At 43.9% G+C, this 14,667-nt stretch overlaps 2 protein-coding genes across 5 annotated transcripts in view; one reads left to right on the forward strand and one right to left on the reverse strand.

Annotated features, from left to right (window-relative positions):
• MGST2 (microsomal glutathione S-transferase 2) overlaps window positions 1–5,928 on the forward strand; it is an 80,130-nt gene extending 74,202 nt beyond the window's left edge. For 2 of the 3 annotated variants that reach the window (XM_073341175.1, XM_073341177.1), the window contains one exon: window positions 5,536–5,928. In XM_073341175.1, the coding sequence (XP_073197276.1) occupies window positions 5,536–5,674 (139 nt within the window). In that variant the 3' untranslated portion in view covers window positions 5,675–5,928. Of the gene's footprint in view, window positions 1–1,790; window positions 2,220–5,535 lie in introns of those variants that run through there. The other variant, XM_073341176.1, reaches the window with a different exon arrangement.
• A 1,555-nt stretch (window positions 5,929–7,483) lies between these two features.
• MAML3 (mastermind like transcriptional coactivator 3) overlaps window positions 7,484–14,667 on the reverse strand; it is a 351,084-nt gene continuing 343,900 nt past the window's right edge. For both annotated transcript variants that reach the window (XM_073341166.1, XM_073341167.1), the window contains exons 4-5: window positions 14,217–14,310; window positions 7,484–9,751 (exon numbers count right to left, since the gene is read on the reverse strand). In XM_073341166.1, coding sequence (XP_073197267.1) covers window positions 8,766–9,751; window positions 14,217–14,310 — 1,080 coding nt within the window. In that variant the 3' untranslated portion in view covers window positions 7,484–8,765. The remainder of the gene's footprint in view (window positions 9,752–14,216; window positions 14,311–14,667) is intronic.

A 14,667-nucleotide genomic window follows, 5' to 3' on the forward strand; every position in this document is an offset into this window, starting at 1 on the left:
ATCCCAAAACACTGCACAACAACGTTCTTGGAAAAATGTTTGGGGGCCTCCTACTGCATCTAGCCAACGCTTGATTTTTCCAACATTTCTCAGCCTGCTGGGGATATTTCACTCTTTCTGAGGAGTGGAAAACTGGTTTTTAAAAGAGCCAACAAAAACTTTGGCTTAACATTTCCTTCCCATTTGCATTTTCTGCCTTTGGTGGAAACCCGAAGTACCAAAGGGCCATGCGAGAATGTTTTCTTGGTATTTTCAACAAAAGCCACCTTCAGTAAGTATTGATGATCTATCTCAGCCAATACTGATCTTACACAGGGCCCAGGGCTTGGGAGAGAGCTGTGGTCAGGGGACCTGTGCACAGGGCTGTGAACCAAGAAGTTGAGAGTTTTAATTTCAGCTGTGACTCTGACTCCCTCTGTGAGTTTGAGCATGTCACACAATCTACCTTTGCCTCAGTCTGCCTCTCTGTAGGTAAATGGAAATAATTATTTCCCTACTTGCCTACTGCACAGGACGCTTTAAGCCTCCCACATGTTCCCATTGCAGCTGCAAAACCCCACAATTGTGTGCACAAATTAGGTGACACCACATTAAGTCATAGAGCTCATAGCATGTGTAGTTATCGGACTTGAACATACCAACCCCAGTTTGCATGTGATAAGGCTGCAATCTGTAAACATAAGAGGTGCCTGGGCAGTTCACCTTTTTCCCAGGCCTTGACAAGTGTGCAAACCGCCCCCCCCCAAACACACACACACCCCCCTGCAGCAGAGCAGTGCCAACCTCCCAGCTTTGTTTGCATGAAAGATTTTTCACATTTTCCTGAGAATTAATAAATTAGGTAACTGGTGACTGTCAGAGTCCACTCACCACAAGCAGTGCCTCCTGCTGGCTGTCCTGGGATTAGCTCTTCCAGTTTGCACACTCCTTCCAGTATTGTCTTCTCCAATCTTGTCTCACTCTGCTGGCTTGCTCACTCCCAGGTCTGCAGCTTCCTCTTTGTGGCTTGGCCCTCCTGCCAGGTCACTAAAGTTCTCCCATTCTGGGGAATCCACAGTCTTTCCAGACCTGCTGTACTTGCTATTCCCCAGTGGCTGGTAGGGGAGCCCAGGCATGCCCCCAACACTGGATTCCAGGCCAGGAACCCTATAACAAGCAGCCACAGTCCCTGTACAGTCCTACCTCTTGCTGCTGTTTCCCTGGGCTGCTTCCTATCTTGCTTCCCACCTCTTTGGGTTTGCCAGCCTCCAACTTCCTCCACTCCTGGAATGACTGCAACCTACCTCCCTACATCCTTTCCCAGCAGCCCCCCTACAGCCAACTAGCCAAATACATGCCCTGCCTGTTCCTGTACAGGTGAGTCTGTCCTTAATTAGCTGCCTCCAGCCTAAGTCTCCTCTACAGTCTAATTAGCTGATTGGGCCTACCTGGCCTAATCCAGCTCTTGCAGGGCTAGTGTGAGGAGTCCACCCCGTCACAATGACATTTTTCCATTTCCACATCAGTGACTAATTCTTCATGCTGTGATCAATCCCACTCTGGAACAAACTGCAAATTGTCAAACACAACTACCTCGGGGGAACATCACCATTTTCACAGAGGAAAATTTACTAATTTTTCCTGCAAAAATCACTTTCTGGTGAAAAGGTCATTTATTTTTCAAATCAGTTTCATCAGTGGCTGATTTTTCTCTGGCACAGCTCTGATCAGCTGGTGTAGACTGAAAAGTTTCACAACAAACACAGCGTGTACATCTTGTCATTGTGTTTCTTTCCGTTTTTGTCCTCTAGGATAACATGTTTTTACTGGAGTGTGGTGGTTCTGCTCTCACTGATGGCCCTGGCTGCAGCTGGGATTACTAATAGCTTTCTGGAAGAATACTTGGACATCAGCATAGGAAAGAAATTACATAAATTGCTCTGACGATTATTTATGTATAAATAAATAAAGCAGATGCTTTCCCTGGACATTAAAAGGCAGATGAGCTGCATCATGTGGAATGAAAGCATCCAGATTTCTTTATTAATTGTCCATTGCAATGTAAAGTGCATGTCTTTCCTGACCATTTGTTTACACTGTTTCTTTCCTATACCACAGAAAAGCAGGCACAAAGAATATAGCAAATGTGGCTTCACTTTTTGAGTTACGTGTTCAATGAACTGGTCTTGTGTACAATATCGTATGACAGCAAAAATTACATTGAATTCAGACAATGTTAATCTAGGGAGTGGCTTATTTGAAACAGTTGCACGTGACAGCTATTTTACCCAATGTCCTTCGGCTCTGCTGTGGCTGTTGGATTCTTCCTCTCTGCATCGTGTTTGGGGCTGAACATAGAGAAACACATGACCCGTGCACAGAGGCATTTAGAAATCTGTGGCCCCAGTCCAGCAAGCGACTCCAGCCCTGATTCAGGAGAACATTTAAGCATGTGTTTACAGTGCTTTCCTGAATACAGACAGACTTCATTGACTTCAAACACATGATTAAGTCTTTGAAGTTAAGCACATGCTTAAAATCAGTATGTGTTTAAGTCCCACAAAGCGCCTTTCCTGAACAGGGACACTTTCCTGATTTGCGGCCTCTCTGTGGGCAGACCCCTGTTTTCGCAGAGAACCCCACTGAAATCAATGGGTCTTCATGAGGGACCAGAGGTCTACCAATCTGAAGTTAGTGGCAGGATCAGGACCGAAACTAGACACAGCTAGGCACAGATGCTAGTCAAGCAACTGAATCTATTTCAGTGTTTCTCCATAAAGCACAGATGGCTGATGTATAGGAGAGACGAGACAAACGCTCCAGCACAGCCAAAGCTCACAGAGAGTCATAAAATAATAACGAAAGCAAACTGACTGTGAAAACAGTTTTCATTAAAAGGGGGTGGGGCAGAGAGAAAAATCACTGCCTGGTGGGCTTTCCGGGCATGGTGCTGAGGTTGAATTGAAACATCACTGTAGAAAGAAAAAAGGCAAAGCTGTTAAATGTCTTTAAATAGGTCTAAATAAAGTTACAGCAGATTCCTGATTACTCAAACTATTTGGGTGACACCAAATCTGTTCAGATAAATGGGAGCTCATAGGCAGAGATTCCTTCTGGCACACATCTGCAGCTGGGGTTTGGCCACAAATATTGTATGCACTTGGTTCTGGTCATTCTGGGCACTATGTGGCATTTAGGAATCCAAAGACCATTGACTTAAACAGATGTTGAGTCAGACCACTGATCATCTTCCACATGATGATCGACGATAAAGTTGAGGCTGAGGCAGTTCATAGCCACTGTAACTAGATCACTTGCCATATTCTAGCATCTGTGGTGCCTGAATAGCGATGAGATTGCTAACTACGCATGTCCAAAGAATTAAAATTCAACATGGGTGGGGCAGTTATGGTTGCAGAGGGAACGATGATGATGAATAGTCTGGCTTTTGCGCTTTTAAAGGAGACTTGCCTTGAAGCCACTGTGGCCAGAGAGATTCCCAAACACCATGGCTCCAGGGGGAAAAACAGGAGATACAGGGCCTGATCCCACACCCACTGAAGTTAATGAGAGTCTTTCCATTGACTTCAATGGGCTTGGATTTGGTCCACTAAGAGGTAAGAAAAGAGACAGAAAAATCTATTCTAGCAGAAATGATGCCTCTTGACAGTCACAATCAGAGGTGCTGCCTCCAGGAGAGGGGATGGTAATAGGGAACCAAATTAAATCATAGTAATGAAGCACTTTCAGAGGATCCACAAAGGCCATCTTTAAGCAGTGTTCAGGCATGCTAAACCTTAGCCTTGCATTGGTACGTTTATAGCGAATCTGCCATCCCAAGGCCCCTAACGACTTTACAAAAAGAGCAAAGTGATAAACCAACTCTATGTACCACACGCCAATGAAATGCTGCCACTTCTGGGATGAAACACAGCAGCTGTTTAACAGCACAGAGCAGCAGTGCTAAAGGAGAAATATGGGACCAAAATTATGGGAGTTACACCTGCTCACTACAGAGCTGAGGTGGGCTACTTAAAATTAGAGAGGCTACCACATTGCCTTTTACGCAATTTACCACGCACTGGACAAATACTAACATCCCTCTGAGGTAAGTACGTAATAGCATCTTCATTTTACATATGGGGAAACATAGTAGGTTTATATCAGTGTAATTCCATTGACTTTAATGGAGTGACTGACAGGCCTGGAGACTTTCTCAAAGCCACATAACTTGGCGGCAGTGCCAAGACCAGAATTCAGCAGGGTTCTGAGTCTAGCAGTAGCACATGTTCCTTTCATATTATTTCTTCTCCCTTTTACAGGGTAATAATCAGATTCTCGACTGGATAAACTCCAGTACAAATCCAAAGGCTGACCACTCACTCACAAGGAAGGAACTGAATTATTGCCGAGGGCAAATTAAATTGCTACCATCATAATACCAGCTTAAATACACTTAATATAAAATGACGGCCTGATCCCAGGAGATACCGAGCACCCTCAACGACAATGAATCTGATTTTTTTTTTTTTCAATTTTTTTCCCCACTCAAAGAAGGCAAAAGCACTATACCTCATTGCGTGCTAAGTACGTGCCAAATATCACGTTTCAAACCTCAGCTGATTTCACTGTCATCCTTTTCGAAGAGTGATTTCAAAAAAAAATGTGTTTGTTTACAGTGGGAACACTGTGTCTTTTTTACTCTCCCATACCTCAAATAGGACTGAAGCAATTTTGCTCAAACTTTTAATTCAAATAAAATTAAAAGAAAACCCTCAGCACAGCCCAAACCTGGAAAAAAATTAAGACTTAAAAATGATTTCTCCGGAAAGTGTGAAAATGACTTATAATGAAAACATTTTTGCAATGTTAATTATAGCTGTTGTTACTGGTGATCATGACAGCATACCACAAAGTGAATGGTTCACTCTTGTAATCAATAAACCCCAACAGACTTTGCCCCTTTCTTCTCACTGACTGTTACTTTATAGCTAGCCGACTGAAGAAAATAACCTTCACGCCCATTTTAAACTCGATCCCTCTTCTTCCTTTGAAGCCCCAAAGATAATAATGATAATATCTGGATATCATGGTTGGATGAATGTGAGGTGCCATGAGTGAGAGTCCTCTAAATCAGTCTTTTCTTTGATTCAGATAACAATCTTTTATTTGTTTTTTTGTTTTTTCTTTAAAAGTGGTATGTTAACATCAGGTCATTTCTACATTTTCAGAGCTCTGTACAGGTCTCAAAAGGAAATAAGCAATGCTTAATGTACAAAGTAAAAACAGAACACTAGAAAAATCTGAATAAAACGGAGCAAGTTGCTGTCAGGGATACAGTACAAATTAGTAATTAGATGTCATCTGAAGTGCAATACCACTGCAGTGAGGATGAGTTAAGGAATGAAATAAAAATACTCTATTTTAAACAAACAGTATATATATATTTATATGTATATATTTTACAGATAGTAGACCCAGTGATATCTGCAGAATTGTAAAAACCTATTTACAAATAACCTTTTTTTTTTTTTTTAAACATTACATATACATCAGCACCATAGTAAGAAAAAAACCAAACCTATTAAAATCTACCTCTCTATTACTTGGTCCCAGTACGGAGTATTTGGAGGAAGCTTTACAAAGACAACAGCGACTCAGCCCTCATCAGCAAACTTCTTGTCACCATATATGAGCTAATTCCTGTACCCTTCCAATAAAAATGAATTTCCATTACGTCACTTTTCTCTGTGTGTGTGTGTTTCTAAATCTAATTTCCCAGTTTGCCTCTCCTAGGATACATCTACAAAGCAAAATCAGACTTGTGGCAGAGAGTCTCAGAGCCTGGGTCAACTGACTCAGGCTCACAGGGCTCATGCTGCGGGGCAAAACAAAGCAGTGTAGATGTTCCGGCTCGGGTTGCAGCCTGGACTCTGAAACCTGGCGAGGGAGAGCGTCCTGGAGCCTGGGCTCCAGCCCGAGCCCAAACACGTACAAGACTATTTTCAGCCTCGCAGCTCGAGTCCAGCGAGCTCAAGTCAGTTGACCTGTGCGCTGGGACTCAGCACCGTAAGGTTTTGGGGTTTTTTTGCTGTGTAGATGTATCCATCGTTGACAGGGAACCCTTTGTTACCAAGGCCAGGAAATAGTGACGCTGCCTGGGAGATGAAGACCAGCCACTCCATCCCCACCATGCTTGACGTCCTCACTGCTGTATGTGACCCTTGGTTAGCATGGTGCAACTGTTTGACACAGTGAAGGACAAGCATGTGCCCCACCCAGTCCCATAACATTTACACATACCCACACCATTTTCCCTTGCGGGTGCCAGTTCTACCCCTTCATCTATCCCCCTTTTATGCTAGTATGACTAAGCTCCTACTAGCTATAAAATGCTTGTGGTTGAAATCTTCAGTTGGTGCTCACTTTTACAGGATTAGGGCCCACCCTGACGTCCACTGAAGTCAGTGGAAAGACCAAATCCCATGGACTTCAACGGATACTGATCAGCCCCTTCAGGTATATTATTAAAATGTGTTGGGTAAAACATTTTTACTAATGCATTTTAAAACTCTGGTGTAGACAGGACACGCTGCATTTTAACACAGATTGTTTGGGAGTTACCTTAACCAGCTAACCCATGTTAAAATACAGCTTGCCCTGTCTACACCCTTTGTCCTAGTCTAGCCAAGTCCAGCAAAGGGTTACCACACAAGAGTGAACAAGCAGCAGGGCACTGAGTTCCCTGATGCTGTGTCTATACTGCAGCTGGAGGTGCGATTCCCAGCACAAGGTCACAGACTTGCATTAGTTCAGCTCAAGCTAGCACATTAAAATAGCAGTGTGGCTGTTGTGATGGCTCAGGCTACCAACCCAAGCTCAGACCCAGGGAGCGGGGTGATGGCTAGCTGGAGCGGTTGCCAGTGCCACAATATCCATGCTGCTAATTGTTAGGACAGTAGCTCCAGTCTGTCTACCCAGCTGGGACTCACACCACCTGGCTGCAGTGTAGACACACCCTCAGGAGATAAAGGGACCATTTTACTCCCATTTCTTGCTCCTGCTCAGACCTGTGCTCCATGCAGAAACAAAGGGCTTGAACCTGTGAGGTACTGAGTGCCCATCCTCAGTTCCCACAGATTTCAGTGGGTCAGCACTTCACACCATGGAGCCTAAACCAAGCCACTGAAGACAACTCAATTGGTAGGTTTGGATCATTTAAACAATTTTCACTTCAGCAAATGTTTTGGCTCATAGAGATTGGTTTCAGACATTCTGAAGGGCTGGGTTTTATTATTTTAAAAGCACCATTTTGAAAGATATATCACAGTTTTGTTACCAGTTCAGCACAGATCTGCTTTTAACTTGTCAAGAGATATGTCACTGCTACTGCCTAGCGAGCTTGTCTGGGTAGACCCTGTATTTGTGATAACCAATATACAGTCATTTGCCCCTCCGTGGATGATCATTACAACCAGTCCTTTCTTGATTCCTGCTGTTTGGATACCCCCGCGAATTTATCCCAGCACTAGGAAGTTTACACTGAACATCTGTTTAGGACAGAAAAACAGGCTGCATGTAGTATTAAATCAACTGCATGGGCATCCCAGCCCCAAATAACACCTCTAATCTTGTGCATTCAGGAGAAGAAGGGAAACTCATTCAGAGTTCCACACTCTAGTGGGGCATTTTAATGTTCTCAGACCTGCTTCCTTTCTTCTTTGTCCCTGTTTGTGGGGGCTCCTGCTCAGATGAAGAAAAGTGAAGTGCAATGGCCTTGTGTTACAGTGCATATTTCTCCCCATGGTCAAGGGAAAATCATGAAACTCATGAACATATTGGGGGAGGAGGAAGAGAAGGGGACTTGAATTCGGTCTGCACAGAACTCTACTGTAATCTGTTCACTCTGCGTAGTCCTTTTACACTTTGTTTAGCTGCTAGCCAACAGCACACTGCTAGGCAGCACAGGTGTGCCGAAGCGCCCAGATACAGAAGCACAGACATGAGCCTAAAAGAGCATTAATAGCTCATTAAGTTAACCCGCGCACCTAAGCAGTGGGTGTGCCCACTCACACCCACAGACTGTCCTGCACTCAGACTGTCCTGCTCTTTGTATTGCCAGGTTTATGTTCCGCTAATCTTTTATTTTAAATTTTTTATCATGCTACAGTGAAAATGGTAACCCCTCTATGATTGTTTAGGCTAATCACATGTGCTGGACATTCTTGCACAATAGCCTAGAGTAGGCTCCATAGGCCTTGTTCTGTATCAAATCAAAGAGAGCGGTACACTTTGAAATCTGGGATCTGCTGACACCCAGAGTTCAGAACATTGCTGACCTGTGCACATGGGCTGCGCAATCACCTGGCAACCCCCTTAGGTTTTGTTCCCGGCCTGAGGGATCTAGCTTTTCACACGCCCTGAAAGCTGCAGTGGTTACACTAAAATAGAGTGGGAGAGACTGGGAACACCACATCGCTGTGCAACAGTGCCTCACCGCACAGAGCGTGCCAGCTCTTCCCAGGGACAGAGAGCAGGTGATTTCCCAGCCCTTCCCTCTCTCTCACAGATGGACAGAGCAGGTACTGCTGTGCAGTGGAGTTTGCTATGTGGAAGTTTTGTGAAATCGACACGTCGATGTTTTAACCACCACCTGACTCTTCCACCGTTGGCTGCAGTTCAGCTCGGTTTGCACAGATTAAAAAGCAAAAAACAAGGATGGGGGGACATCCTGTTTTCTTTTTTTAACGTAACTATCAGAGTTTAAAACTATACAAGCCCACTCACTATGGGTTTCCAAACAACTCGTCAAGTTCTTGCATCCACTCATCACCTGGTCCACCTTTAATGATGGAGTCCACAAGGTCTGCACCCTCTGCTATACTTGAAAAGGAACCTCCAGCTCCTTCATTACTGTAATTGTAAGATATGTCCTGAGTGGGATTCCTCTCATAGGCCTGACCTTGGTTGCTCTGAGCAAAATTCCCACCTGGCATTTGTTGTGCAGGGGGCTGATTGAAACCAGGCATAGTGGGAACCCCCTGACTTATGGCAGGCATAACCATTGTCCTTGCTTGGCTGGTTCCTTGCTGTGCAGGGAGCTGTTGCAGCATTTGTCTTCCCACTGCTGGATTTAGGGCTCTGACTGTTCCACTTGTGTCCACGACTGACTGGTTAATTCCCTGTGGGAAATGTTGCTTGGGCAGCCTTGGTTGCCCAGACTGCACTGGGTACACTGTGCCGTTGCTGAATGACCCCATTTCACTGCTAGTCCTTCCAGGGATACCTTGTATGCCTCGCTGCTGCCAGCTTTGTGCTCCTTGAGGGACAGTTGCCATCATGTTTTGAAGTCTAGGGGCTTGTGGCCTGGGCAGGACCTGGCCCACAGGTCCTTTCATCTGCTGATGTTGCTGGGGAATAGAGTTCACCAGAATACTTTGACCAAAACTACTGACAATTCCAACCCCTTGTCCAGACGCGGGCTGTCGTGGTCCCTGGCCTGCACTATGTGCCAGGGTCATGCCACTTTGGTTTGGGTGCTGCAACATTTGGCTCATTCCTGTGCTCATATTGTACATTCCTGGTTGGCTGGTAGATGTGTTGCTGTAAGGAGTCATTCCCATCTCGGACTGACCAGCTGCTGTCGACATTGTGCCAGGGTTCGGGGAGGGCCCCATTGCCATCATGCTCGCATTCTGGGCCATCATTCGAGAGGTCCTCATACTCTGAAGCGCTGCTTGGTTTCTCACTGCTGCTATATCCTGGGGAGAACCTACAGCAAGGAGGGGGGAAACTGTAAGTGTTAAATCATACATCTTTGCATACCAAAAAATTTGTAGGAGTCTTTCAGATTGTAGGAGCCTTTCAGATTGCTTTGCTTTTTGGGTGAATAAATTATTCTTTCATGCGAGAGTTAAAGGAGAGAGGAGAAGGTTACCCATCCCGGGAAGGAAAACTCTAGTCCTCCTGGTATTCACATGTCAGACAGGACATGCTTCCCCACAACATTCTAGCTGTGACCTGAACGCCGACCTGCAAAGTCTCCTTTCCTTGAAGGTGAGAGGTGGTACATCTCCAGTGCTACCCTAAACAGGAACTGCTGATCATATTAGGTATTCAATCTGTGAAGTGGAAGACTGTTAGCAGAGAATACTATCAATACAGGCCATTAGACTAATTTCCCTGAAGACCTAAAATAGGGCTGGAGAGGTTAAAAGCCAATGATTTACCCGCTAAGCAATTCTCATTTATGACAATTTTTGGAGATGTCCCCCCAGAGATCCAGGGGCTTTTGGTTCTCCGTTCATCTTTAAAATATCAAGGCAAACTGATTCTGTGCATGACCCAGCCTAAACCATCAGAGCCTTCTTGATAATGTACTATACAAGCTCCTCTAGTAAAACTGTGAGGCTTCAAAGCAGCAGGTACACTGCAGAGCCATGGGAGCAGCAGTGCTGAGGCAGAGTTGCCCTTCTATTAGGCAGTGACTGACGACAAAATGTTCAGAAGGCTCCTATGTCACTTAGGCGCTAAGTCCCATTTTAAAAATAATGTAGGGTGCTTTTGAAATTTTTACCCTAAGTCTAGAAAAATTGTAAATTACATACCAATATATAACACTAAATCATCTCCTCACTGGGAAAAACGGGACCCAGGGACATTTTTAAAAATTACACAGACAAAGGTCTTCATTTTTCTAGCACTGTATGCAGCTGCGCATACGCTATTCTTTTCAGACATGGGGCCCAATGCTGCTTCTATCAAAGTAAAAGACAAAACTCCTATTGGACTTCAATGGAAGCAGGATCAGGCCCATCATAGTGCATGTGATGGTTAGAAATCTACTTTGTTGGACTGAATTTCAATGTAAATAACTGAACTTCAGCCAACCAGTTAAGACTCTCTTCTAGATATCTCCATTGTCTTTCAAAACTGAGCCATGAAAATGGAAATGTCAGACTCAGAAGGCCAATCAATTTTTTAATAGCTCAGGAGGCATAAATGAATGGATTTTCTATGTCATTGTTACTGATTAAGTCTACGGAAAGAAGAAAAATTGTTTTTTCTGGACATGTAGAGCAGAGAGAGTGTATTAGTGAATCAATATTATAAACACATTTTACTCCACCTTGGACCAATGATGGGAAGCCAGAAAATCCTAACCTTGTTAAATTCCACACCATGGCAAATAACCGCACCATGCTTGTGTCTTTCTGATGTGGGATTATCGATTTCTGGGAAGCCAATATGCCTCTGTATTTACTATCTTTATTTAAAAACAATTACAGGAATTCTGATTACGCCACAGGTTCATTATGGTTTTGGGTCAATACCATACCGAACTAAAACAATCAAATACTCTGCAGATGAAGCTCGAACAGGATCACAGAATGAGGCAGACAGTTATTCCCAGATCAAACATTATTAAATTTAAATTAAAAAAATCTGTAGTAAGAGACAAACTAAACAACAAAAGCAAGACATGATGTCCTAACTCAGTCCTCGTCACCATGGCATACAGCACAGATGAGTGTCAGTCTGAAGGACACAGAACACTGTCCTGTTACGTAAGATGGATGGTTCTTCTTTGTGAGTATATAGAAAACGTGTGCTAGAGAAAGCACGTCACATATTATTGCACACATGGCTCAATGGGATGGCCCCATCTCCTTTGCCTGGTGCCTGGGATTGGGTGTGGAGTGACGTGCAAAATACAGGTAAGCGAAGTGTTTTGGAGAGTGAACAAAAAACCTATAAAAACCAGATAATCCAACAGCTTTTACTTAGCCTATGTTACTGACACAAAACAATTTTCTCAATGTTATACATTAGCGAGTCTCAGTTGTTTATGGTGCTCCCCCATTTATGACTGGGCAACCATCTCCCCACCCATTGGCAAGCCCATAACATTTTTATTGTGATATCTGCAAGTGCTTAAGGAGAAAAATAGTATTAGGAAAGTATACAATGCATTCTTAGCTGTCTTTTAACTCATGTTAGCAACTGGAAACAATCAGAAGAGTCAGCACCAGCCAGTCCCAGTCTGAGCAAGACTACAATCTGAGAACCACAGTTTTACCTGCATAAGATACAGGAGCTCAGATAATGTGGTAGTTTAGAGAGATAGGAATTTTAATATACTGGTGAAGTTCTGCTGTCAGCTACATCCATGCAACACCCATAAAGTCCTTTGGATTGTGTGTATATAACCAGAGGGCAGAATTTGGCTAAATATTTCTATTTAAATTAGTTTATTCATGAAAACTAATCCCTTCATTGGTCAAGTTAGACTAATTCTTCTCTCTATTTTCTTCTAAACAATGGAGCTGGTGCAATATTTCAGAAGATTAATAAAGAAACATTTTGGGCAGGATTCTCAGCTGGTGGATACTGGTGAGCTCTGCTCAGGTCAATGGAGCTGTGCCAGTTTACAGCTGGAGAGGATGTGGTTCTTTGTTCACATGGCTATATGCTGGTATCAATGTACATAAGAACACAAGAACAGCCATACTGGGTCAGACCAATGGTCCATCTAGCCCGGTATCCTGTCTTCCAAGAGTGGCCGATGCCAGGTGCTTCAAAGGAAATGAACAGAACAGGGCAATCATCAAGTGACCCATCCCCTGTTGTCCAGTCCCAGCATCTGGCAGTCAGAGGCTTAGGGACGCCCAGAGCTTGAGGTTGCATCCCTGACCATCTTGGCTAATAGCCACTGACGGACCTATCCTCCATGAACTTATCTAATTCTTTTTTGAATCCAGTTATCTTTCTGGCCTTCACAACATCCCCTGACAATGAGAGCCACAGGTTGACTATGCGTTGTGTGAAGAAGTACTTTCTTTTGTTTGTTTTAAACCTGCCACTTATTCATCTCATTGCGTGACCCCTGGTTCTTGTGTTATGTGAAGGGGTAAATATCATGTCCTTATTCACTGTCTCTGCACTGTTCATGATTTTATAGATCTCTGTTGTATTCCCCCCCCCACCCTCCAGTCATCTCTTTTCCAAGCTGAACAGTCCCACTCTTTTTAATCTCTCCTCACATGGAAGCTGTTCCAAACCCCTCATCATTTTTGTTGCCCTTCTCTGTAACTTCTCCTATCTTTTTTGAGCTGGGTTAACCAGAGCTGCATGCAGTATTCAAGGTGTGGGTTTACCATGGACTTATATAGTGGCATTATATTTACTGCCTTATCCTTTTCCTAATGGGTTCCTAACATTCTGTTCGCTTTTTTGACTGTCGCTGCACATTGAGTGGATGTTTTCATAGTACTATCCACAATAATTCCAAGATCTCTTTCTTGAGTGGTAACAGTTAATTTAGACCCCAACATTTTGTATGTATAATTGGGATTATGTTTTCCAATATGCATTACTTTGCATTTATCAACAATGTAGTATGCATTCCTCCTTTACACATAGTCTGTGTATGCGTTCCTCACTTACAAATAGTCTTTTACTATTACTCCACGCTATCACAAACAGATACTACAATGATCGTGCTTTAGTCCTTTATATATTTACACTGCATCATTAAGGGAGCCATTAAACTGGATCTTCATATTTTAAAAGCTCAAAATTAGTTGTACCTAAAACAGGATATTTTCCCTAGGTTTTTCGACAACATACGAATGTCCTGAAAAAGTCCTTGAAGCTTCAGACTTGTAAGCTATCTCTCCTAGTATCTAAGATACTTAACTTTTTTCTATAGCTGCCATTTCTGGCATGACTAAATCCATTCCTTGTCTGAATTAAGATGACCTCTTCTGAAGGATAATCATTGAAAATCCCTTTCCAAAAAGGGAAGGAGATGGACTGAAACAAAGGTGGGGAGGAAGAAGAGAAGAACCAAGAGGGAGGGAGAGTCACTGGTTGAAATAATTTATAATGGGGAGTGGGGAGAAAAGATAAACTCTCAAAATCAAAGAGCCAAAGAGGCAGAACAGAGGTGAAAGAAAAAAGTGACTGGGAGAATTTTTAAGGGGCAGATTTTATTGGAGAAAGCTAAAAGCCACTCAGAAATACAACTCTCCATGTAAAATTGTACAACACCCTTCTGTGAAAGTGTGTTATATAAGTGTACATGTGAGCGTGCAGGAGGCAGAGAGAGAGAGAGAGGGATCTTTTCCCTCGATACCCCCCAGCCTCCCACCTACACAAAAGAAATGAGCGCCCAGATGCCTGCTACAAAGGACAGCACCGATTTGCAGGGTGTGAAAAGCATTTATAACTTTTACCTGGGAACTGACCGGCTTGTTGCACTGGATACGAGCTCCGCTGCTGCTGGAGATGGTGCCGAGGCAAATGGGGCTGCTGCTGCTGCTGCAAGTGCTGGAAGCGAACGAGAGAAGGAAAGACGGCAGGGGAGAAAAAGACGATTAGCGAAAGAATGACTGAACGTGACCGTTCTGAGACCGGCCGAAACGACACACAGCAGCTCAACTGCAGCACTTCCGCTAGCAGGCCGTTCTGGGTGTCAGCAGACAGGAGAAGTGTGCCGCAGCCTCACGTGAAGAGTCCTACTGAGAGGACCTAGAGCACTCAGCACATGGGCTTCTTTTTGGTTCAAAAAGGAACCAGCACTTTGACTCCCATGACCTGTCCCTACTCATCAGCACTTCCTAAGTAGCAGTAGGATTGTCTCCAACCTAGAGGGAGGGGAAGCGAAGAGGGGATGGGAGGGAATAT

The sequence above is a fragment of the Lepidochelys kempii genome, chromosome 4, assembly GCF_965140265.1.
Source record: "Lepidochelys kempii isolate rLepKem1 chromosome 4, rLepKem1.hap2, whole genome shotgun sequence".
In the NCBI taxonomy this organism is placed as follows: Eukaryota; Metazoa; Chordata; order Testudines; family Cheloniidae; genus Lepidochelys; species Lepidochelys kempii.